At 40.3% G+C, this 26,150-nt stretch overlaps 1 protein-coding gene across 20 annotated transcripts; it reads left to right on the forward strand.

Moving 5' to 3' along the window:
• The first annotated feature begins 8,449 nt into the window (after positions 1 to 8,449).
• Positions 8,450 to 25,952, forward strand: elavl3 (ELAV like neuron-specific RNA binding protein 3). Of its 20 annotated transcripts, none has more exons than XM_063904688.1 (8): positions 8,450 to 8,848; positions 15,632 to 15,851; positions 15,921 to 16,045; positions 18,050 to 18,203; positions 18,321 to 18,549; positions 18,810 to 18,863; positions 19,411 to 19,449; positions 20,228 to 25,952. In XM_063904688.1, the coding sequence occupies exons 1-8, from the start codon at positions 8,840 to 8,842 to the stop codon at positions 20,574 to 20,576; spliced, it is 1,179 nt and encodes a 392-aa protein (XP_063760758.1). In that variant the 5' UTR covers positions 8,450 to 8,839; the 3' UTR covers positions 20,577 to 25,952. The 20 variants fall into 20 exon arrangements, with proteins under 20 accessions (XP_063760758.1, XP_063760763.1, XP_063760760.1 ...); XM_063904693.1 differs by having other exon boundaries at positions 20,249 to 25,952; XM_063904690.1 differs by having other exon boundaries at positions 18,324 to 18,549.
• The last annotated feature ends 198 nt before the right edge of the window (positions 25,953 to 26,150 follow it).

Here is a 26,150-nt window from a genome sequence, read left to right on the forward strand (position 1 = left end):
TAGGTAGCATAGATCAAAAGTTATAATAATAAATACTTAAATACTACTTCTAATATAATAATAATAATAATAATAATAATAATAATAATAATAATAATAATAATAATAATAATTCAGATAACACATATCTGACACCATTTTTGCACTAAAGCATTTATTGTTCAATAAAAAAAATAATCTAAATATGGGGTTTAGTTAAATAAAATGTAGTCTTATAAAATGTCTTTCATAATATATAATATAATAATGCAAAAGTAGTTATCATAGCAATCAAAACAAGTGATAATGCTTTAACCTGTAATAATAACTGCATGCGTTGTTCGCACAATATGTAATCATCAAAGTATTTTCTAAATATAGATTCAAGATAACGGAGCCGCCTTACTGTACTTCCGGTCTTAATAGCTTCGCCACCACAATGACATGCAGCTTGTTCCAGCTGGCTTTAACAACCGTCTGTTTATGCAGAAATCTCACCTGACCGGTTTACAGAGTCCTTCTAATGGCGCTGATTCACCTCAGTTTAGGGGTTTCACTGGTTTCATTTCTGTGTAAAATTTAGGAAGCAGGACAAAGAAGTTTCAAGCCCTCCGTTTCTCTCACGATGTCATAGCCTACTCTAGAGGTGATTACTTTACATGAATTTGAACGGCATGAAATGTATTTTAGTCTAACAGGATTGGAAATTTCTTCCGTTAGCTTCAGCCCTCAAGGGCGTCTTTATTTATTGTTGATGCCAAGTTTAATCTCATTAAAAAATAAATGTACAATAGCAGCATCTAGAGGACTGCTTGCAGTACATCATCATCTTTACGAGACAACAGAGCGTGTTGTTCTGAAACCCCAGCAGCAGGGGGGGCTGTTTACCACGATTAGAGGAAAAAATAAGCCTTGCCACATCGGTGATTGTTTAAGATTCAGTCCTCAAATTTGACCTCTACGAGAAGATGAGACATAGCTGCAGCTTCGTTTACTGGCTCGCTGCCAAACAGTGATTGAAAAAACACATTTTACAAAACAAAAATAGAAGTAGCCATCCTAATAGTCATAAAGTATTCTGGATTATTTAAGGTGGGTAAAACAAATATGTCAGAAACTGTTTATTTCACGGGCTCTTTCTTGTCTGTTTGAGCAAATGAGGTGTGACATTGTCAGTGAGTCTTCCCACCAATGGAGGACTTGTCAGTTTATTATGATGGCAGGTCTACATCTCCCTCCTCCCTGCCTGCAATCACTCCATACCCCCATGCCTACTATGAGGAATTCATATAACATTGCTTGCTGCAGCAGCCCTCCCCCACTGCTCTCTTCTTCTACCCCACAGTCGTCCTATTCAGCACCCTGGAGAGCTGCTGCAGGTACTCGGCCGTCCTCTGTGAGATGGCTGATGAATAGCATGAATTCTATAGGAGGAATGTGAAAAATGGAAATAGGGGAAATGGAGGTAGAAATTAACCTTGCGTGACTAGGGCTTGGCTGAAACAGAGCAAGGGATATATGTTTATGTATGCAGCAGCAGTCAGAGCAGCATTAGAGCTCGCAGCCGGCACGAGTTTGGTCCATAGACAATGCTAATGAAAATAAATTAAGCTTGTGCTCACCATCTTTTATCACAATGCTAAAACGTCTTTATTTGTTTTACTTGCTCCAATGTTCAGCAGATTTATTTTTGTAACATTAAAAACATAATATTATTCTTCTCCAGGAAACTGATATGTATATACTTCTTCGACATTTCCAATTTGACTAAACTGAAGAAATATATTTCTTAATATTTGCTATTAACACTTGAGTACACAGTGTACACACACAGTGTTGTGGGATCGTTTGACATTGCAATGTCCTTGTACAGTTGGAAAGCCCACCTACTATAAGTGGGCTGAACCTATGCATGCTTTATCCTTCTGTCTGCACCTTCCCTGCCTACTTCCTTGCCTTTCTGTTCATCGAAGGCTTTCAATTCCTAGATCTGCACTATTGTTTGAGTGCCCAGCCCCCACGGCAGCGAGAGCCCCCCCCCCCCCCACCCCCCCACCACCATCACTGCTGTGTTACCGAAGAACAAAAGAGAGAGTGTCAGACACCACCCACTAGATCTCTTTCACACCAGAGCCCCCACCTCAGTTCCAGATGGGGTTGCCTTTTTTCAGGGTTTCTCTCAACCCCAAGAGTCCTCCAAAATTGAGGCCCCCCTCCCCTGGACCCCACTACTCAGCTGCCCGTCATCCACCTGCTCCGCCGCCACGCGCTCGTGGCCAGGGCACCGCCCCTCTCCATCCCGCCCCACCAGGGAGTCCTATTAAAATCATTAACCACTCTTTGCTGGGGTCTGCTTCCAGGACATCAATCTGCCAGCAGTAAAAACTTTAACAACATTAACTCCTAAATAGAAAGGACAAACACACAATTTATCTTTTAGATAGAAAGTAAACAATTACTAAGAATAGTAAAGAAAATACATGTGCAATAAATGTTTAAATAAATGGTTTCCTACAACGTATGATTTTTATTTAAATTTAAAAAATCACAAGTCATTCTACATCTTCCTACTGCAGCTGCTCTTAAAACAGGATAGAGGAATTACACCAAAGTTAAAATTGTAATCAATAATGGTAATTCTAATCTCTGTCCTGTGGTGGTGTCTGATACAAGGGGCAGGCAGATGCTCATTTGTTTGTATCTCTCAAAGCATCAACACGTAGCATCTTCAAGAGAATCTGTGCTTCGACCTCCACCCCTGATTTGACCTTTCCCCTCCAGGGACAGAGGGTTAGCAACAGGACACATCTGCTACAGGACAGCTGTTACGTCTCCTAATGTTGTCCTACAGTCAGGGTGGGGGGCTAGGGGCTAAAGGTAATCATTGCTGAATCACTTAGTTTAAATCTGCTTAATTACTACAAAAGATTCAAACCCACATCTCTTGGTATTCCCCCCCTTCTTCATCCACAAAACAATATATTGTGCTAATCAGATACAGACTAAAGATAATTATGTTGCAGTTCTATGCTTGTTAGCTGACAAACTGTGAAGAATCAATAGTATCTTGTACAGCATCATTTAAGGCCTAGCTACAAATATGCACAGCCACGTTCTTTGCTTTTCCTACATTACATGCATGGATGCCTGCTATGCTGTCACTCACTAACCAAGATTTATGGAAATATTCCCTTCCAGCTCCACTGAGTGCAGTGCAAGGAGCACACTGCTATTAGTATGCTTCATGTTTGATTGTATGCAGATATATGCATATAGCATGTTTATGAGTTCTTTACAGCACTTGCTTTATACATTTTACAGATTCTGTGCTGCAGGAAATGACTAAACCCCCATCACCATTACCACTACACCCATCCCACCACCATCCTCCAGTCCCTAAGGGTTCAAGCACCCAAATCAATTGAAAGAAAGACGAGTGCTCTGTGGTCCTCCCCCTACATCTGTCAGGGAGGGAAAGCAGGAGGGGCCGCACTCATGGGCCGAACAGGAGAACAATATCACTCCATCTGTCACAAACCGTTTCATCTCTGATGGGATGAAATATAGCTCACAAATACATCTACCTCTATATCATCTATGTGTATTAGCTTACCGGTGCCCAAGCCTCTACCAATTACCAGAAGCATACGCACTGGCTTTCGTCTCATATTACCTTCCTCCCACCACATAGCACTTTCCTACCACCTCGCAAATTATGCTTTTAAGCCAAACAGCATGTTAAAGAAAAAGATTCCACTTTACACAGCAAACCAGTTAATGAAAATGGAAGACTACCAACTAATGACATTTGCATGTAAAAAGTTGTCGAATGAATGTGCAGAGCAGCGAACCCTAAAGCTTAATGAAACAGCCTGCACATGTTTTATTTGGGGGAAATACTGAAGAAGAAAAAAGAAGGATGCAATCTGCTAATAACCAGAGAGCTCTTTCATATTTAAATGTTGCTGCTGCTGTGTTTGCAGGATGGGTGTGGCCCGCTGATTCTTCTAGCCTGCTGAGCTGTCGCAGCTTTGTGACGTCCACAATCCCATTTGCTCTATCAAATCATGCAATCAGACTGGTCACTGCTCAGAGCTGTGGACAAAATGACAACCCAGACAATACCTATCGGAGTCCACAATGCTTCACACTGATCTCCGACAGAACAAGTTAGCCCAGTGGTCCGGTAAGCAGTAAGAACAGCACAAAATGGATTGACTGTTTACTGGAGGAAGGAAAAAAAGATAAAACCCATATCCCCATGAGCCATCATGTCTCTCTGAGCAGCAGGTAGCTGCAATCTCAGTCATTCATATTTAATTCCACAAGAGTTTCCGGCCAGACTAATGTGCTATTGATTTCAAGTCTCCTATTACTGAACAAGGGAGGGCCATGATGGGGAGAGAGATGGCCTACAGGGAGTGAAAGCAAGAGATTGAAAGAGGAGAGGAGGAAGATGGAGGGTGGAAAACAGAGTGCAATGGCTAAACCAGTAAGTTTCTCTAGGAAACATTATCATTTTCCATTTATACAGCCCAAGCTATGTATCTAACAATCATCTGCTTTTTTTGTTGAATAAATACGGACCACATTTTACATGAAAGCTCAAAAAGTAAATGTCAGGTTAAGGAAGGAAATGTGTTGTATATTATTTATCATTCATTAAAAGTCAGGCCATTTACACAGATCATGAAGCTAAAAACAGCTCAGCTTACCAGGAAGCATACTTATATCTCTGCTTTTGTTTTGTGTCTTGTCACTTGTGTGTTTTGTTCATGTCAGATATAATTTAAGCAGCAGTAGAAAAAGGAGCAAGAAAAAACAAACAAAGAGTATATCTAAAAGCTTTGTGTATCGAGGTTCCTCCCTGGATACCAACTCAGACAGGACAAAATGAAAGATTAATAACCATGGCTTTATATTTAAAAAGGTTTTCAGTAAAACATGGTACCTGTAAAGGAGGTTAGTCCTTCTTTACCCAGCCATAAAGACACACTCGGCCAAGGTGGCACGGATATTATATTAAGATATATCGGAACCTCAACGCATTCTTTAGTCAGATAATAAGAATGTGGCACATTTCCTGAAAAGGTTAAACGCGTCTTGGACTGGAGTGAATACAAACAAACAAAGGAGAGATTTATCAATTGTGAATTAAAAGGAGACACATGGAAAGCAGAATATAATCCATAAATAAAAAGATGACAAGAGAGACTACTTCAGAGACTTCCTCCCACCAGCCTGTCTACTCTAATAATAGCCCAGAGACAACACATCCAGACAGACAGAGGGAGAGAAAGATATAGAGGAAGAGAGGAGAGAGACAGAGAAAGTGTAAGAGTGAACCCATGAGGGAGACCACAAGAAAATTGCCAAATAATACAGAAAGGGTTGAATTAGGCCAGTTGCCATTATCAACAAATGTCCTTTTTAAAAGAGGCTAATTTAATATTGGATCTCTTCCTGAAAGCAATGACTGCTTCCTTGCTGCTGCCACAAAACCCTGAAACGCCAAGAGCCAGGCCTGGTGGAGAGGAGAGACCACTGAGTTAACCAGACCTGAGGCTTCATCCTGCCCATCCCCCACACACTGTCATAGTGTCACTCTCTCTCCTTATAACACACACACACACACACACACACACACACACACACACACACACACACACACACACACACACACACACACACACACACACACACACACACACACACACACACACACACACACACACACACACACACACACAACCTTACCGCAGAGCAACGGCAACAGGCATTCTTGTAAACGTAATATCAGAAGACTAAGACGAGACAGAAAGAAGGAACTTAGACATAAAGGGTTTTTGTTATTTATTAAGTATCATAATATATTCACCATGCAGACTTCAAACACCAAAAAATACATGTTTAATTCACATACTGCCATATATTTGATGTCCTGGTATGGATGCATAGATAACAACGTATTACTACTGCTTATTGAAAATGCTATGTAAAAAGCTGCTTTTTTCCTGTTTCTACTATAGTTTCCACGATTACTGCATATTTAGCAGTATTTAGTATGTTTTCTGAGGGCTGACTTCAAAACCAGTGGACTCATTTTGTAAATGCTTACAGTTCATCCCTTTGGCACCAAGGAGCATTCCATGATATGCCACGAGAAAAGGACCGCTGCAACAAGACTCCTAATCACCACTAGTTGAGGAACCCTCAACAACAACAAAATAATCAGTAGAATAACAACAGGGCTTTTTTAGCAAAACCAATGCTTGATCCTTTGATTCAGTTATGTACAATAGGAGCTTTAAATGCCCTCTTACCCACAGGGAGGATTCAGCTGCCGAGCTGCTAACCGGGGCTCTAATGAGGGGCCACAATTAAGCCCATTTATTCACATTAAGTGTGAACTGTAAGTGGGGCTGCAGTCAGTTGACGAACCTGTGTGCCTTTGTGTAATAAGAGGTGCTTTTATTCAGCAAACAAAGAAGCAAACAACACAAGCACCTAATGACCAAATCTCGCCGTCTCTTCTCAGACGTTCATACACAGCGGCAGAAAAACACACACACACACACACACACACACACACACAAACATCTTCCTCCCTCTTTAACAAACTGACTCAAAGGCTCCAACGCACCAAGGCTGAGTTGAGTCACTGCTTGACAGAACGGTGGGGGCGGGGTTAAGACAGACTGACAGTGGGGCTCCATCTCTATCCTCTTATTAACGCTTAACGAGTGCTTTCCTCATGCAATATTCATCTCCACTAATATCATCCAAGCTTTGAGCCGAGCTTGCTACTTATGTAAGGCAATTATGTAAAATATCAGACAGGACCCATGTTCAGAATGTGACTGGAAGAGAGCTGCTGGACAATGTCAGAAAGAAAGAGGGGTACCCAAGAGTGATTGAAGATGGGGAAAACAGTAAGAGACATACAGTAAAAGAAAATTAGTTGCTTGCATGTCCTGTTCTATATATCCATCTGAGTATAGAGTCTAGACTTCCTCCACATATTCATCAAAGGCAAGTGGTCGGTGTCAATAATGCAAACCGTTTCCTCCCTTGCACCATCACTCGTTACAGCAAAAGACATCTAAGGACTCGTCAAGGTCAGGTAGGGAGATCCAAGCAGAGGAACTGATTGTTGTTGCAGAGGACTCACATCAGCACCTCGTGTCCATTTATATTGAAAACACCACACAGGAGACATTAATTTCATACAAAGCCTTTACATCCTCTGATGAACAGCAACCATATAGTCATATACAAATAAACAAATATACACTGATTTAGGCACACTTGCACGCATACCCACCCCCCCAGGTCAAGGTCCTATGGGGGTCTGCACAGAAATAGGTCATTTGTCACACATGATGTCCTGGGGCAGGGGATGCATTATAGATGAGCCCAAACAGCATGTCTCAGTGAGCACTCACCACACAGGAGGGAGCAGTAGGAGGTGGGCCAAGAGGGTCCAGGACTCTTCAGGAAGAGGATATTGGGCCCTATATTGGGTCGTAAAATAAGACAAAAATCCCTGCTGGCTATGCTTCTGTTGAAAAAGTAAAGAAAATAGATCATTCAGCGCAGCTTGATCAGAACTACAACTGCACCTTTCTCAACTTTTCACTGAATAGACATGAATTAATTCAGAGGGTATCTAATTTGTTATTCTCATTTCTGCACCTGACCCTATAGCTAGCCATCTGCCTTGCATACGAGAGATCCAGAAATCATCCACCCATTAGTCACATTATGGATGTAATGCTTTGTCTGTAGCCACAATTCCCACCCAATTATTGCATATTTTGTGTCTTTTTCCCCCATTGCTTCAATTCTGTGAATGTCAGTCGAGAATGTGTACTCAGAAAGTCTGCCGATCTAAACTCAAAATAGCTTTTATTTGCAAAGACAAAGACCTAAGGAGTGAAGTTGTTTGCTATGGTTTCAGACAGAAACGTAAATGGAGAATTAGAGTGAAAGGAATGGGCTGTGCTGAGCGAGGAGTGTAAAGTGTGGGGAATGAGAAAGACAAGTCTGCTATCTTCTGCTGCACCCATCTGTTCTGAAAGTGCAGGTGGAGCCCTATTCACTGTGCTTTGCATGTGTGTGTGTGTGTGTGTGTGTGTGTGTGTGTGTGTGTGTGTGTGTGTGTGTGTGTGTGTGTGTGTGTGTGTGTGTGTGTGTGTGTGTGTGTGTGTGTGTGTGTGTGTGTGTGTGAAGAGGGGGGCAGGAAGAAAGGAAGGGCAGCGAGAAAAAGGGAGTGGAGAGATGGAAGGGCAGGGATGGAAGAGGGAGGGGAGGGGGGGCTCTTGGTGATCTCTCCTGAAGGGGATAATGGGAGAGGAGCGCATTGCAATGGCTGCCATGTAGTACCCTCCCTGCACAATTAGCCAATCAGCAGCGCGCTCTGCCAGCCAGGAGGACGCATAAAAGAAGAACATTGCAGCAGAGGCACAGAAGGAGACTGCAAGAGGAGCAGGGAATTACACATAAAAACAGAAGAACCAGAACACCCTCCCCTGGACACACCCTGCTGAGGATCACTGCTTCTCTTTTTTCTGAACCATCGCCCACGCCACTCGGAGAGAACACTCTCCCTCATCATCATCCAGTAGAAAACCCCTTTCTCCTCATTTTCATCCTATAGAGGACACCTACAATCTCAGAGGGCTGAGATTCCCTGGCAAATATTGTATTTTTTTCCTTTTTTTGTTTTTTTTCTTTTCATTTGGACTCCTGGCAGAAGGGCCATATAATTAAAAAAGGCCAAAGAACAAATTAAGACTCAGCATCCAGCTTCAAGACCAGTGGAAGGAAGGACCTAGAATTCTTTCATTGTACGTCAAGAATGGTTACTGTACGTATAACTCTTCTCTTATATCTGTGAAAGGGTTGTTGTGGCAGCATGGTTACATTGTATCTCAGTGTGTTTATGTTGGATTTGTTTTAACTATAATGCAATGTGATGAGATGTAGCCATACACAGATGTATCTCTTATTAGCCTATTGATATATTCCTAGTGGAAACGAATGTCTTTTTAGCGGAGCTCCATGGCTATGCCCACATGCCAAAACATAGAGGATCATGGAGATTAGTGTAATACGTGTTTGTCCTATATGCACTGCCGTATTCTTATGATACGATTAAAGATCGATAGCGGCAATTAGAAATATCACACTGAGTGATGCGCCATGCCGGCTGCGTTCCAGCCTGCAGTCATAATGGGCGATGGATAAAGTCGTTATCCTGCCATTTTAGATAGCCCAGCTTTTACGTGTATCTATCGCAGCCACTACGAGTGCCTAAATGTCGAAGCTTTGATGATATTTGCGAAATGTTTCCGGAGTAGAGATTTAGGAATTCCGCAAGATTACTATGATGGCGATGGAGAGAGGCGACGAAGCGCTGGGTTCAGTGGGGGAGGATTTGCTTTCTTTGCTGGTGCAGCACAAGGATGCTGGAGACGGCTTTCGGAGACAAAACATGATGCCTCGGAGGCTGAGGGCCCATCCAGCAAGGCATAGGAAAAAAGGGTCGAGTCACTCCGGGAGGGGGAGGGGGAGGAGGGAGATTACGCATCCATTGGTTTGCATTGAATCAGACAAAGTCCAAATTCCTCAGGGTTCTCGTTGCGATGCAACCGAGTAAATGGGCTGGAAACCTCAGAGGCCGTGACAGTAAGGACGCACACAGACATCTCCATTTTAAGCACATTTCCTCCAAGTAATGCAAACCCGTCCAAGATGGCCATGCTTGCGTTGCGCGTGTCGGATGAAAGAGATGCGAGCGGTGATAAATTAGCTTTGCTCTGAGCCGACGGCCGGATTGGGCGTGTCTCTGCTGGGTTTAAGCACCAAACGAGGGCCTTCAAGCCTCAAAAGGCCCACTCCGATTTACCTCTTGACATGCTGGTTGACAACACAATTTGTTTATTCAAGCAGAGTAATTAAGAGACATTTACATTAAATTATAGGAGCCAGGAAAAAATATGTAGCCAAGAATCAGCAAGCACGCTGCTTGATCCAACATTAAAATCACATGCAAGTGTTGAAACTCTCTTGAATAAAGTCTAAAGTGTAAAATCATTAAACTTATTGAATAGAATAGGGTTTTTTTTAAAAAAAAATTTACATTGAATTAATTGGAAGTATATCCAGACATGGTACAATGTCAGGGTGTTCAGTCTATGACTAATAGTACACAAGATTAATTATTGAACACATAGCAGGAACAGGATGTGAGAGATGGAGTTGGGCCCATAAACAACTTTAAAGTCTCACATCACTGAATTTCAAATGGTCTAAATATTCCTTAGAAAAACATGCAAAATGGGGGTGGACGGCCCTCATCGTCTGGGAGCCTCGGACTGTCTACTTGATACATGTCCAATCCCAGTTTTAGTTGTTCTCTTTGTTGTGCATCACCTGCAAGGGACAATCCCCTGACAGAATCACATCGACGGTGGCTGTAGCTCCCCTCCACATGTCCGCAGTCCTCCATGCCTGTACCGCAGTGCCAAGCAAATAAAAGCGTTGAGTCAGATAACCTATCCAAGGCACTTACACAATTCAAGGACAAGGGCAGTCGAGGCCATCACTGTAAAGCAGTCTAAACTGTTACTTCATGTTGCATTAAAAATATTGAATCATTTGTAATGGCTGAGGACTTGAAAGGTTAGAGGACATTTATATTCTGTATACAATATAAAAGAATAAAGCGACTTCAAGGAGTATTATTTCTTACAGTGAACACATGGCCCTGTCTAACTTATAGGAGACAGTAAATGTAATTATTTTATGTAAGCGATGAATTGACTCCTGTTGCCGACGACTTCATGTAATTATCAGCAACAAATAAAAAGCCTGGAGGGAAGAAAGAAGTGAATGTACGATCTATCTCTGAGACTGCAAAATAGTCTGTTGTGTTTCAAATGTTGATCATACATTTTCAATATTACGACCACAAGAAAGGTTAAAATGAATCGAACCTTTTATGATTTCTCTGACATTATTTATAATAGTGTACATTTGCTGTATAAACGCCGAGGAAAGGCAGTTTACCTAGATTTAAAAAATAAATTGCTGAATAAAATGCAATTAATTTTCAAGGAAAACGATCCAAATCAGCAAATAAATATTTTGGATTGTTGCAATTTTATTTGAACTATCCTGGCGTTTTTGACTTGTGGCTGGCAACTGTAACAGTCATTGTTCCCGGAGAGTCCTGCAGCCCCTGGCCACGACACAAAGCGCCACTGTTTACATTAATATTCATAGTGCTGCCATAGCCTCTGCGAGGCAGAAGAGGAGGAACGGGTGGCTCTTTTGTTTGGTCGTTTCAATACGTTTATTCAGCAAAAAGGCGCTCCGCTTCATGAATGCCTGCAGAGTTTACAAGTCTTGCCCTTCAAAAGAAAGGGGGGCTAAATATAAAAACAAGAGGAATCGAGGGATTATGTGTAGCATCTGCCATATTTAAATATTCGCACATGTGATTTATTTCTTAATTTCTCGAATTAAAACGTTGTCAAAGTTAACGAAATATAAAATAAAACGACTCGATGGGCTTTGCTTGATTCTCGGGCCTCTTTGGCCTCAAAGCACACCGTCCGAAAGCCACTCCCTTTTTCAGCACGCTGGATAGCGCCCCGCATGCTACAAGCACTTGCAGGACAGATTTGTCTCCCTGAGCCTTTGACGTTGTCTGCTCCAATCTTATCAAAGCAACACATACTGAGAGAGCTGAAATCTTTTAGAAATCTTTTCTTCTTAGTCTGCAGAGCGGAGAATGGGATGGAGCCTCAGTGCATGGCTGACATAGGCTGTGACTCCTGTCGCCCTGTTGTTTTACAGCTGCCACCATGATCCCTTAAGCTGCAGAGTGTGGCTAATGCCCTTTGTTTGGGATAATCCTCTAATCTGTGTTATTTAGAGGGCTCATTTACACTTCAGTCTAGCTTTCGGTTTTGATTCATGCCTTCCAGAAAAAAAAAATCTTTATATAATGCATCATAAAGTGGACCTAGAGACAAGGTTATATGTTAAAAGGAGAAATCATTAAGCATTGTTACTTAGAAATATTTAGGTGGATTTCTTCAGTTTTTATTTTGATTGATAATTCATTTTGTCTAGATCATTGTAGTACTTTTTTCACACACACACACACACACACACACACACACACACACACACACACACACACACACACACACACACACACACACACACACACACACACACACACACACACACACACACACACACACACACACACACACACATCAAGTAAATTTCAACCTACAAAAAGCCTAAAATGTAGCATGCCCTTTATCTTTTCTGTGAGCCAAAACTAAATCTTGGTGGTGACAATGTCATTTTGTGTTTTAATATCACTTTTAAATTGTGATTCTACGTCTATTGTAAAATGTAATGTGACATATCTCATGTTATAACTGGGAGGTGATTACTCTTCAATGCATTATAGCCTCCAGTGCTGTGCTGCATTTGGAGCAGAAATGAATTGAGGAAAGCGGTTTGTATCAGAAGGCAGAGAACAGTGGCTGCATTTACATTTAGTCATGTAATGCTTCTTCTGTGTTTTGTAATTTAATAGTGTACAGTGTAGGTGGTATGTGTGCTTGGCAGTGGAGGCATAGCTCTTGTTTGCGTGCAAGTCTGGGTTCATGTGTTTGGCAGAGGAGGCAGGGCTCTTGTTTGCGTGCGAGTCTGGGACCATGTGTGGGCGATGCTGATGCAGTACATTAAATATTAAGGGAGATCTCACAGAACCCCAAAATAGAAAAAAGCAGTGTGGGACCCACTGCTACCCTAACAACATGGAATCTTTTAGGAATTTTTAAAGATGTTTTTAAAAATAGATATACTTTTAATTCATTTTTCTGTCCACTTTATTAAGTTAACAAGTCATTTTTTTTGAGAGAGAATTAGAATTAGAACATCATGGTTACAAGCTGCTCCTCGGTGGACATTTTCATTGTCTCCACTGGTCGAGAGTCTGGAGTCTGTAGCGGGAGTACATCTAAACAGGGCGTATTTTCAATGTAGACTACAGTTTCCCAATCATTTGTTGTGTCACTGCCATTGTAATTTGGTTACTGCAAACCAAACACTAGACTATTAGTTAGTTTAAGATTATTTAAATAAAACAGCCTGAATATTAAAAAATAACCTAGCTTTTAAAAATATTTTGTGGTTTGTTTCAAAGAAAGCCGTTCCTCTCTGTTTCTGTATGAACATCTTAATCTTAGTTGTTGCTTGTGTCAGCCACTCTCAGTGTGTACTCCGTGGGTCTGTGAATTATATAACGTCACACTGTTCACTGGGGATGTGTGTTCTGCCATGTTGAGGGTTATTTCAGCTGGCGAGTCAAATTTGCCCTAATATGTTTTTTTCTCCCTGTAAAATGCTTTTTGTCATATCTAGGCCATTTTCAGTTGCTCATATTCCTGTTAGTCAGATGTATCACATCGCACAACAGTGTAGGTTAATATTACAATAAATACAACACCTCGATTCAACCTTTTTTACATATGTTAAATGTTTCATAATGCATGATGAAAAAAGATAGTCGGCAGGCATCTAAGCGGTGCATCAAAATCTTGTGACAGATTGCTTTCTACGTTGCACTGCCTTTGTGCGTAGATATGTGTCTGAAGAGTTTTATTTTTAGGCTGTCTTTACTCTTTCACCGTGCTCCTTCAACCCCTTGTCATTATCTATTTGACTTACTGATTTTCCCTGCTTCCGCGAAGCCATATAATATTATAAACAGAGAAAGAAATGTCTGACCTGCATATCTGCTCCTAATAAGCACAGAGACAAACACACACTGAAAGTAAGAAAGCCAGCCAGCCATTAGAAACAATGCAGACTTTGAGGGGCTGTTACCTGGGCAACCAGAGTGGAGGTGAGGCTCAAAGCAAGAGCAGGTTACAGAGACGAGGAGAAAATTCAGGTTAGACAAACCCAATGCACAGACGCTGGAAAAAAAGAGAGAAAGCATGTAATGGCACATACATCCGACACAAATTAAGAAATTAATTATTTTAGCAATGTGATGGTAACACAGTAAACAAAGCCTATACTCAAAAAAGGGTGGTGGATTCACAAGAGATGGTGAGCTGTGAATTAAATTAACAACCTGGCAGAAATTATTTATCTGATTTATGATCATTCTGCGGTTACCATAATAAGAAAAATACTTATAAGAATAAAAGCTTTTTGTTAGTTATCTAAGGATGTAATCCAAAAAAGCCAATAAAGGAAAACCTTTCAATATAATTAATGATAATAAATCAAAAATTAAATCCCTTTGTTGCTTTAGAGGAGATTTATTAAGCCTTATTGACATACATAACTCTTCAAGCTCCAATAGCTTAAACCAGAATCTGACACAAAAATGTATATAATGGGAATACTACCAAACTGCTTATGCATTTCAATGATCGATGCAGACACCTAACACTTTTATATATAAAAAAAGGGAGGCAGGCATTTTAATACATTTACATTTTAACAGTCAACTGTAAAATGTACTCCAAATGCACACACACGGTATTTTTATAGAGGCCAGTTTTATTTGCGTGAGTCAACAACGATAACCTAAATATAAACATGCATACTTATTTACGTTGACATGTGCAATGAATTCAATATTTAATCAAATTATGTTTCAACATGAAAATAACACAGATGCAAATGAAAAAAAAAGCCTGTCCTTCTATTTAATGTACACACAAAAATAGGATGTACACATTCTTTGGATAATAAGCGTGAAAATGTTGTTTAAACTGCTGAAAAAATCACTGCAGCTTTAAAACATTAGCATCACACTAAGCAACAAGATCACAAACATGTCACCTTGAAATGATTTGTCCTTAGTTTAAAATACAGAGTTTGCAGAGATTTTCCATGTATATTTACACCAGAGATAATGATCCAGACACAGAGAAGTGGATGTTGAGAGGAAAGGGAAAGTGGAGCAGGAAGTTTTCTTTTTGGCAACACAGATGTTGCTTGAGGAGCCGCAGTGGATCAAATTAAGCAACACAATGTACTCCAGAGCAACACAAACACTATACTGTGCACTAACCCATGCCTTTACTATACTTACAAAAATCACAAAGACATCTGAACAAGGTCTTAGGAACACAGGTGTAATTCAAACTTATTTTTCTACCAAACCGTGATATTCCTTGTAGCATTAAATATCTTTAACACAACCCCCCTTTTGTCTGTCATCTTGAAACCACTGCCACCGCCAAACTCCCCCGGCCTCACACACCACCATCACTATTATCCATCCCTGTGTAATGATGTAATGGTGTTTGACCCTGGAAGAGATAGGGGGAGGGGACTAGTAAGGAAAAAGGGACTGTGACATCTGCAGGACCAGAGGCAGGGAGCAAGAGAGGGGGAAGATGGGGGGGGAAATGGGGGAGGGGAGATAATAAATCAGACCATTTTAGCAATGCTGATTTCTGACCTTTCCCTCTGACAGTGACAGAGTGGACAATCTGTGCGCGTGTCTTGTGTATATAGTTTATGTTAAAAAACACTCCTTCCACGTCCTTTTGTGTCTCTTTGTGAATTATGAATCTAACCCCACCCTCTTCCTCAGCAGATAATCAGCACCATGGAAACCCAGGTGTCCAACGGTCCAAGCGGAACCAGTCTGCCCAACGGTCCAGTCATTAGCACCAATGGCTCCACAGACGACAGCAAAACCAACCTGATCGTCAACTATCTGCCTCAGAACATGACCCAGGAAGAGTTCAAAAGTTTGTTTGGTAGCATTGGAGAGATCGAGTCCTGCAAGCTTGTCAGAGACAAGATAACAGGTACTACCCTTTTTCTACATTAGGAAACAACATCATTATGACTGAATCTTAAAATCACTGACATATTAGGGGCTCTTTCTTTGTCTCCAGGTCAGAGTTTGGGATATGGTTTTGTAAACTATGTGGATCCAAATGACGCAGATAAGGCCATCAACACACTGAATGGTCTCAAACTGCAGACTAAAACCATCAAGGTGAGCTTTCTACAATATTAAAAAATATTTGTATTTCTTTTAAGTATTCTTCAACAGCGCAAGACAAAAAGAAAGGAAGCAGAGATTTTGTCAAGGGTGTCTGGGGGGGGTTGTTAAAAGAGGTGGCGACAGACGTGACAGAGGGAGGGGAGGAGAATGGGGAGGAGGAGGCAGAAGGGAGCGGTCGCCAGAACAAAGGAAGTAGAGAAAGGGTGAAAAGAGCAGGAGAGAGCGGAGGTCAGAAAGCAAGAGGCGGACAGCATGCAGAGGTTATTGTGATGGAAATGTAATTAGGAAGGCTGGCTGTGGTGCACTAGGGTCAGTCCTGGTTACCCCATCTGCCTCCAATCCAGGCTAATTAGGGGCCTTCTTTGTCCCAAAATCAGATGAGGGAAAGAGGGGGCACATTATAAGACACCACTTCCTTCCATCCCCCAAAGTACATCAAAGATTCAGACAGAACTGCAGGATTGAGAAATCAAATCTCTGAGAAAGCAGAGCAGGTGATCTTCCAACAGCTGTCTTTGAAGAGGGACTTTAATTCTGATGAATGACTGAGGAATAAACTAGCTATAATGAGGAAGTCAAGAGCTAGATTTGGTTTTCATAATTTCATAATTATGAAATGTCCCTAATACAAATATTCTGCACACGATTGCAGTTGTGAAATTATTTCGGACTCTGGAGCAACCATGAAAAGGTGTTGATTTTGTAAACACATTATATTTTATCACATTATGTTAATCATTCAAATGATCGATACATCCATTTCTTAATCTATAATAACATTTTGATTTATTTATTCTCAGATGTTAAAAAATAATTCCTCTGGTCAATAGCATAGTTTCATCTGATTTTACAGATTACTTAAATAAGGAAGGGTGAAGCTGTGGGGTAGGGGGGGCAGCAGTGAAAGGGTAGGGGGTAGCTCTGAGAGCAGAATGCCAATGACAGGATTAGAGGCCATATGGGCTTCAGGCACCATCTGTACTGTGGGAGCGACAGGGAAAGGGTTAATTATAGGGCAGCCTCTGGTCCCGGAACACAGCAACTCCCCCCTGACTCACCCAGCACACCCTAATCACTGCACCACACAACCCTCCTGCTCACACAGTTCGTCTGTGTACACAATAGACACTGGTGCTCAGTAGTGACGGATAAAATCAGAACACCTGTATTCATCTGAAAGATAATATACAAGTCTTTTTAATTTGAATTCAAAGCTTTCTTTGTGCCTAAGCAAATCACTTTAAAGCTGGTTTAAAATAGTAAAATTCACTAATAGGTATATTTGTCACACTAATACATATGCATATAAGCAATGTGTGTGTGTTTGAGCAGAGTGTTTACAAGTTTTCAAGCATCCTGCAAGTCTTGTGATGCACTTACATTGTGTGCCGTTTGCCAGTAGAGCTGTTTTCCCCCAGAGGATAGAGACAAAGGAAGGAGGCAGGGCAGGGAGGGCAGCTCAGCCTATCTCACACAACACTCACTCTGTCTCTCCATCACACACAAACACAGCACTGCCAACAATACACTGAACTGGATTATCTGTCACACATGTGTTCACATGCTCCCATCAGTACAATAACAAGAATGTGTTTATGATTTTTTTTTTTAACAATCAATCCAATATTTATCTGCAGTACGAAAGTAGACCAACGGTGAACCATAAGGGATATAAGCACAGACGCACCAAAAATGGCTGTGCACTAATTAAGCCACCAGTGATTTCAGGCAAAATACATCAACTAACTCTTGCTTTTCAGTGCAAAACAAAGCTTACACTTAGGCGTGTTAGCTGATGATCAGTATCAGTTTGGGTCCACAGATAGTAAAGAGAAAGAGGAAAGAAGCAGATTGAAATAAAGACTCTTTTTTTGGAAAGTCACTCCAATGACATCAGGTGTTTTTTTCAATATGTTTCTCCCTATTCAAACTCTCTGATCAAACCATTGTGATTTTGGGGTACATAAATGTAATATACTTATTTATTTGTTAAAGGTATCATATGCCCGGCCAAGCTCGGCTTCCATCCGTGATGCCAACCTTTACGTGAGTGGGCTCCCTAAAACCATGAGCCAGAAGGACATGGAGCAGCTGTTCTCCCAATACGGTCGCATCATCACATCCCGTATCCTAGTGGATCAAGTCACAGGTAAGGCCTTATATCATGTCCCATGCAAAGCCATTCCATGTCTGAATGAAAGACTGGTAGGCAGAAACTGTCATGGATGCCAAGGTAGTAACATTTTTTTCTTATTCTAAATCGGAGCAGGCATATCACGAGGAGTGGGCTTCATCCGGTTTGATAAGCGCAATGAGGCAGAGGAAGCTATCAAAGGTCTGAACGGACAGAAGCCTTTGGGTGCCGCGGAGCCCATCACTGTCAAGTTTGCCAACAACCCCAGCCAGAAGACAGGCCAGGCCTTACTGACTCAGCTGTACCAGACTGCTGCCCGCCGCTACACAGGGCCACTGCACCACCAGACTCAGCGTTTCAGGTACTGAACCTCTGGCCGCCTCATACCATCTAAGAGTGCAAATAACAGATGAAGTGGCACGCCCCAAAAACAGCAAGTGGACTAATTTTATAAGGAAAATTGTGTATTCAAAAGAAATTCAAATTCAAAACAACCTTTTCTGTCTATACTAACAAATGTTCCTTTAAGCAATATTATTGCTTTACAGTACAGAAGGAAATGGCAATATTTCATTGTCCCTCCTTCTCACTCTTTTTCTCTGACTTTCTTTTAAACTGCAGCATGATCCCTTCACTTGGAAAGGGACCAGATCCAAATAACAGCTCAAAACCAATGTAAGAGACCAGACTTTTCCAAATACAATTTAAAAAACAAAACAACAAAGCTAAATAAATACTGGTTTAGGAAGAATTACACTGAACCTTTAAAGTTTGTCTTTACAACATTATGGGCATAATATAGAGTGAAATTGTGAGATGTTGGCCACATCTACATTGGTCATTTAGAATAAAGGTTCAAAGGCTTTCAGAAGTAAATATGTTTACATAATCTCATAAACAATTGTAGATCAGGGAATGCTAACTTATCCATTATGGATAACTACTTGTTATCAGAAATGGCCTAGGATACAGATTTTGTTAAAGGGGGATCTATTTTGGAGTTTAACGAACCCAACTCGACAAACAATAAATACCAGCTGAGACATACTCACAGGACTTTTTAGAGCCATCAGTTTGTGGTTGGATGGTTTGGGACTGCGATGCAGGGGAGGATGCCCTCTGGAGGCCGCTGAAGAAGCAACATGTTAACTGAAAGCCCCCCTTCCTTGTAGATCTCATAACTAACTTCTGCATCCCCTTCATTTTCCCTCTTGCGTTGCAGACTCGACAATTTACTAAACGCCAGCTACGGAGTCAAGAGGTAAATGCCAAAGGTGTATTTTCAAAAGCATCCATGCCAAATTAAAACCTCAAACAAAGTGCCTGGAATACCACCTGCTGACTTCATCTCGCAATCAGATAAAATGGCCACGATTCTTAATACCCACTGCCCATATAAACCATGTTACAGAAGCAGCCTAGACAACAAAATACTATCAGTAATTGCAAAGAGCAATGATGCAAGCTTCTAACAGCAGGGTATTCTGGCATGGCTTTGTTTAACCTTTTTGTTCTTTTTATTTTAATTAATAGAAATAATTTATATGTATTTATTTATGAACTAACATTGTCAGTTTCAGTTGCTTTAATGTCCCTTTTTTTTCACCAGCATGGACATACCAGATTCCGTTTGCGTCTCCTCTGTTTGCTCCAGTTTGTGTATGATTTGATTTGATTCCAATTTGCTTTTCATCCCTCTCTAGGTTTCTGTGTTTTGTTCAATACTGTGGTTTCTGTTGAACATTGTGATTCATGTGTTTAATTCTTCCAGAGGCTTTGGTCAGCAGAGAAAATGAGAAAAAATATTCACAGTGTGTGGGTGTCTGTGTCTCAGGGCACACAGTGTCATTCTGTATAAAAGCAGGTAGTTTGGAGCCACTGTGGTGCCCACACATATTTATCTACTTACTGTACAGCAGAGGGGATGGAGATGGAGTCCCCCGACTCCGATCTTTATCATTTCTCACAGAAACATGCCCATAAGAGACAGTATAGAGAATTTAATTCTGTGTAGAACTTCAGAATGACACCCATGGTAGCTCTCCTACTCTCTTCCCCAGATTCTCCCCCATCACCATTGACAGCATGACCAGCCTTGCGGGCGTCAACCTTACCGGTCCAACTGGAGCCGGCTGGTGCATCTTTGTGTACAACCTGTCCCCAGAGGCGGACGAGAGCGTCCTGTGGCAACTCTTCGGGCCATTCGGTGCCGTCACCAATGTCAAGGTCATCCGTGACTTCACCACCAACAAATGTAAGGGCTTTGGCTTCGTCACCATGACCAACTACGATGAAGCTGCCATGGCTATCGCTAGCCTTAATGGCTACCGTCTTGGTGACCGCGTGCTGCAGGTTTCCTTCAAGACCAGCAAGCAGCACAAGGCCTGAGAGAGAGGCTGCGAGCACCAAGCTCCTTCGACCTGCAGGGAGCACCCTGAGCTCCCTGTGATATCACTCTACATGGGCCTGGACTGAGTCTCTCTCTGACACATTCACACACAAATCCATAATATATTATGACAAACACAGACATGCAGATACAGGCATACACGCACAGACATAACCAAACATATCCATACGCGAAAGAATACACAAGTCAGAGTATCAAACAAACACACTAGTGGAGTTTTTCTTTTCTCTTTACACAACATGCTAGTCCTTCCCTATATTTGCCTGGATTGAATTAGAAGGGGTACGTAGCTGGTTTGTTGGGTAGGAGCAAGAGCTATCTATTTAGGAGACAGTCTAACGAATGTGACAGAGAATGTGTACTGAGTGCTTTGATTGAATTCAGGCAAATAATGACAACTGATGAACAAAACGATCAAAAATTTAAATGAACAAATATGTGCAATTTACCCAAACTCTTACCCCACCATCTCTCCTATTATCTTGCTGGAGAGGATGTAGTCACTTTTTTTACACTTGGGCATTTTGAATCAGCGATTTTTTTAGATCAAAGAAAATGAAATTAAAAAACAGTGTTCTCTTATATACGTCTATTAAAAATATAACTATATATTCAATATTTAAGGTGGTTATAATAGCCGAGTATGTAAGCATTTTCTAGAAACTTTGACTACTGTTTCCTGACCTGCATTAGGTGGTGCCTAGCGTAAAGGCAGTTCCTCTACCCTATGTGAGCTGATTAGCTCAGACCCAATAAGATTTAGGCTAACCAATGAGAACTGGTCACAGAAAAGAGTAGTCGGAAAGCCATCAGAAGGCCTCTTTCCCTCACAGTCTCACACCAAACAACATTAAGAGTACACTTCTGTATCACTGAAACACAGTTCAATAACTAGAAGATGTATTTAGTCCACATATCAAAAGTTCCTGTACTGATCTTCTAGTCTATCCTTAGGATGGGTTCAACACAAGCAGACTGTCTGTGAACTTGGAGCAGGGTGGCAGTGCTCCCATGGTGACAGTGTTCATTAGTAACTCTCTAGTGGGCGAGAGAGTGACAAGTACAAGGGGAAAACCGTTTCACCATAACACAGCCAAGTCAAAGGAAAATACCGGTGTTTTTTCACTTTTTGCAACATTTCCTATTACACCTCACCACATGAACGATATGCCTTTTCACTTTGGATGGCATTGTCAGCCATGATGTGGTGCAATATCCCTTTAACACAAAGGCCATCTGCTGTCAAGAGGTCAAGAGAAAAAAGCAGCAAGACATCCAAATTATAATGTTCTTGCTTTGATTATGAATGTTACAGCAAGACAGGACTTCAAGGCTTTAGATTAATGACTCTAAATGGAGGCAGGGAATTTGATAGTTTGAATGGGATTAAGACCCAAGTTGCAGCTACAAGTAGCTCAGAAGAAAATGTCAAACAACACACCATGAGGTCTAAACAACGGCTTCTCTGCAGAGATATAACACACATGAGCCAAAAAATTAAAGAGCACCGGTATTATTCTTCAGTCTAGTGCACAGATAGAAGCTCCCAGGATAAATTAGGTCAAATTTTTACCATTCAGTTGAGCACATCTACAGCACCAACATGCATAGAGCAGATTAGTAGGACTGCAGTTCCCAGTGACTGAATATTTAAAACTGACTTAGTCACGTGTGAGCGATAATATATGGCAATGTTAAAATGATCACTGATCCCTTGAGGAGAAAGATTAATAGTTCCTCTAGCTTTGCCAAATGCTCCTCAGTTTTATTTAAAACCGCTAAATTCTCTTAAAAGCTTCCAAGAAACTTTGTACTCCTGCCCTCTTAAAAGATGACTGTACAACATCAAGCCTGCAAATCAGTGTCATAATAATACATCTGTTTACAACAGAAAGGTATTTATTTATTTATTTATTTGCTTCAGATCTATTTGGCACTTTCACAAAAATAGCATTACTCAAAATATCCCCAACCCAATTGCATGGAAATTATTTATGGCACCCTTGATGAAACATTAAGGCCAACCTGTCTAGATGAAATGTCTGTAACAGACCAGACTTACAGTTTACCGTGGGGAGAGCTAATGTCTTTCAATATCAAGACATCTGCACATGATAATAGATTAAATAAGGTAAACTATATTCAAGACATTTTTGCTTTTGCTTTTCTAAATGACGCTGTGTTAGCCAAAGAGGACGATCTCTTTGAAAGGATTACATTAGAGATAAATCTATTTTTATACATACAAAGGAACAAGACCTTGTGCTGAATTTTTACAGATTCTTAAGCTTGGAAAAATTGGGACATCGCATGGCTTTATTTTAAACCCTCTGATCTTTGCAGAGCAAGGGGGAATAAGCATGCGGTGTATGGGTGGGGATTTAGGGAAGGGGCGAAGGAGCATCGTATCTCATACAAACTTAACCGTTCAACAATATCACAACAATTGAAATTAACTGACAAAAATAAATCTGATGTAAAGAAGTTCAACACTTGAGTGTCTAACCTGACAGACACATCTGTACTTCTGAGTGCTTATACACACTCTCATCTCTTGTCCTGAAGTTGTGTACAGTGTTGCTTCAACCATGGTGCAGTGAAGTGAAGTTCTTTGACTTGAGAATCCCAGACAAAGCTGCAATGAGACTGGTTCATCGCTCAGCTGAAAAACCGAATAGCTGCTTGCAAATTAAAAAGGTAAAATGCAGATTCAACCAGTGATGCAGATTCATAGGAACACTGAGCATGGCTCTTTATGATTAGATAGATTTGATTTTTGCCAAAGAATTGCTTTGCAAGTCAGTACCAAGAAGGATAAATTAAGACTAACTATATTATTCCCTGAGTAATTGCTGTACAAATCTATGTTATTTATTGAATAAGGACCCTCTACAATTTCAGTTATCATTACTTTTTAACACCTAAGTTGCACATATCAGTTTGCATTAGTAAATCCTATAACCACTAAACCAAATTCTAATAGGAAACAGTTGCAAGCAATCCCATTTGCACAAATCGTATGCACACATCGATGATACAAAACAACATATCAAAATATAAATTATGATAACAGTTCAGCTCTCGACAAAGTTCAAATTTGATGCATTGTTATAATGTTTTCGCCCCAACATTTATATCATCTGCTTTGTTTTGTGACTAATTGAATCCTTTAAAACCGTTAACTTTGCACCACTTACTCTGGCATCTTTCTATCTGTTTCACCCCCAAAAATACTCTAAATGATTGTCGCTGACGTTTCTGGAGAGGACCACAAAAATGCCTAATCTAGCAGTTTTGGGTCAAGCAAATTGGAAGAAATATAGGACTGAGCACTTGGTCAGAACAGTGATAGACGTTACGAAAAACCGAGATAACAGGCCACGTTGAACTGCAGCTGGAGTTGTTTACCCAGCCATGTCCAATGTAGTACAGTCAACCCACAAACCAAAACCACAGCCCGAAACAACCTTTCATACACAGTCTATACAAAGACCTACACCTGATGTACAGTAGAGAGCCAAGGACCATGGCAGGAAACAGTACTACACTGCTTGAGCAACAACAATATTCATTTAAAAAGACAAAAAAACTTTCCTATGGAACAGTAAGTGCAATGTGCTTTGTTTTTATATTGACTGAGATCAAATGATATATATTTTTTAAAAAATAAATTAAACGTCACACTGAAAAGGTTTGCGGAATAGTAAAAAAGGAGTAAAAGTTCAGACAAAAAACATTAAAATGAACAGACTCATTAAGAAAATCAAACAAGCGATGAGAAGTCTGATCTGTAAATTTCCATAATCAATTCCTTATCCCCTAATTTGTGCTCTGACCATGCAAGCTCAACGAAACTGCATATTTGGCTGACTCAAAGGAGCAATTCAATGACCTTGAAAGGAATACTGTCTAATATATCATCAGTTTTAGCCCATGTCAATTTCAAATATCATTTATTTTCTTGTAACTTATTGATTTCATTTACATATCAAGACTCACTTGTTGAATTAGCGTATTTGTGTTGTTGATGTTGCCATATAGAACACACATGGGTCAAAGATTATGTTTGGTTGCATTGATTGGGTACAGTTTGTTATTTTTCTTCATTATTTAATTAGTTGCAGTTTTTACAGTGTATGCAGAGTTTAGACTTAGTTAGATTTTTTTATTTCAATCAAACTGTGTTCAATTGTGTTTGTAAAAGTCTGTGGTAGCTTTTGTTGCAACATAAAATAATTTAAACAGAAAAAATTCAAAATAGCGCCAACAAACTTGTATTATTTGGGCGACTTTAAGCTTGTAGTTTTAACTTATTGTTAACTTAAAAACTATTTATTATGATTATTATTATTGCCTCGTATAAAGTATGTTTTGTGTATATTTATGGTTTATTTCATTATATTTGCAAGTTTAAAAGATTTTAAGTTTGCCAAAATTGTGGTTACACCATTACGTTTCTTAAAAAGGGGGACAAATAGAAAAACAGCTTTAGAAGTACGATTTGGAAACGTTCTCCATAGTCAAAGAATGCACTGCTATATTTAACTAATTGAAGTGTATAAACATACATGCTGTGTGCTAGATGTTATGCCTTTACTGCCTGTGTTCTGTTTGTCTTGTTAAATGAAAATCTTTTAATTATTTAATCTAATCACAGTCTTGTTTTTTCAACCACTCTATGAACCCCTGAGACATGGGACAGTCCCTGTAGCGAGGTTCTGGCTCATTTGATGGTCCGAAAACTAGCCAGGAACAAAAGGGATGTCTTAGGTTTGATAGCTCACAAGATGCTTTCCTGTTTATGCTGATGGGTTCATAAAAAAAAAAGAAGATATTAAAGGGTTTGTTTCAGTAAAAGCATTGTAATACTGAGATCATCTGTACAATTGAAACCAAGATGTTCTTTAGCCCCAAGATGCATTTAGAAACCCAGCAAAGAGCTACGACTAAGATATTACAGAGCTCAGAAAAGCTGCAGGAAGGTTTTCTTGGGTGTCTCTAGGGTAGTAAAGGGGTGAGTGGTCCTTCTGTTTCTCAACCAACTGTATTTTGTGTCTATTTATTTAGAAGAGGGGACGCAGTAACTTAGTGATGTTTTTCTTACATTTTCCTGGAATGGTAGAACAAATCAAAAGGTGAAAATGATCAAAACAGTTCAAAATCTCATACTTCCAAACATGACCAAATGAACAATGTCAAAATTTAACAAAGAAAAAAAAAATAAACCTTTCAGTTTAGTCTAGGATATTTATTACTGGGATTTCAGCTGAAGACGCTTGAAGACTTTTTCATGGAATTGTTTAATTATTTGTACTTTACATGCCAGAAAAAAATAAAATAAAAGTTACAAATATTGAGTGATGCCATTTTTATTGACTAAGACCATTTTGTTGAATGTTATCACTGAACACTGCCCATGTTGTTTCCACTCTGTAGTTCGTTAAGCAAAAGCTCTTTTTACAAGGCGTGTATTTTATATCAATTAAATAATAAGCAGAAGTTCGTAAGAGCTGCTCTTACATGTTGTATTCATAGGTTTTGTACTAAGCTCT

Source organism: Eleginops maclovinus, chromosome 16 (genome assembly GCF_036324505.1).
Source record: "Eleginops maclovinus isolate JMC-PN-2008 ecotype Puerto Natales chromosome 16, JC_Emac_rtc_rv5, whole genome shotgun sequence".
Taxonomy (NCBI): domain Eukaryota; kingdom Metazoa; phylum Chordata; class Actinopteri; order Perciformes; family Eleginopidae; genus Eleginops; species Eleginops maclovinus.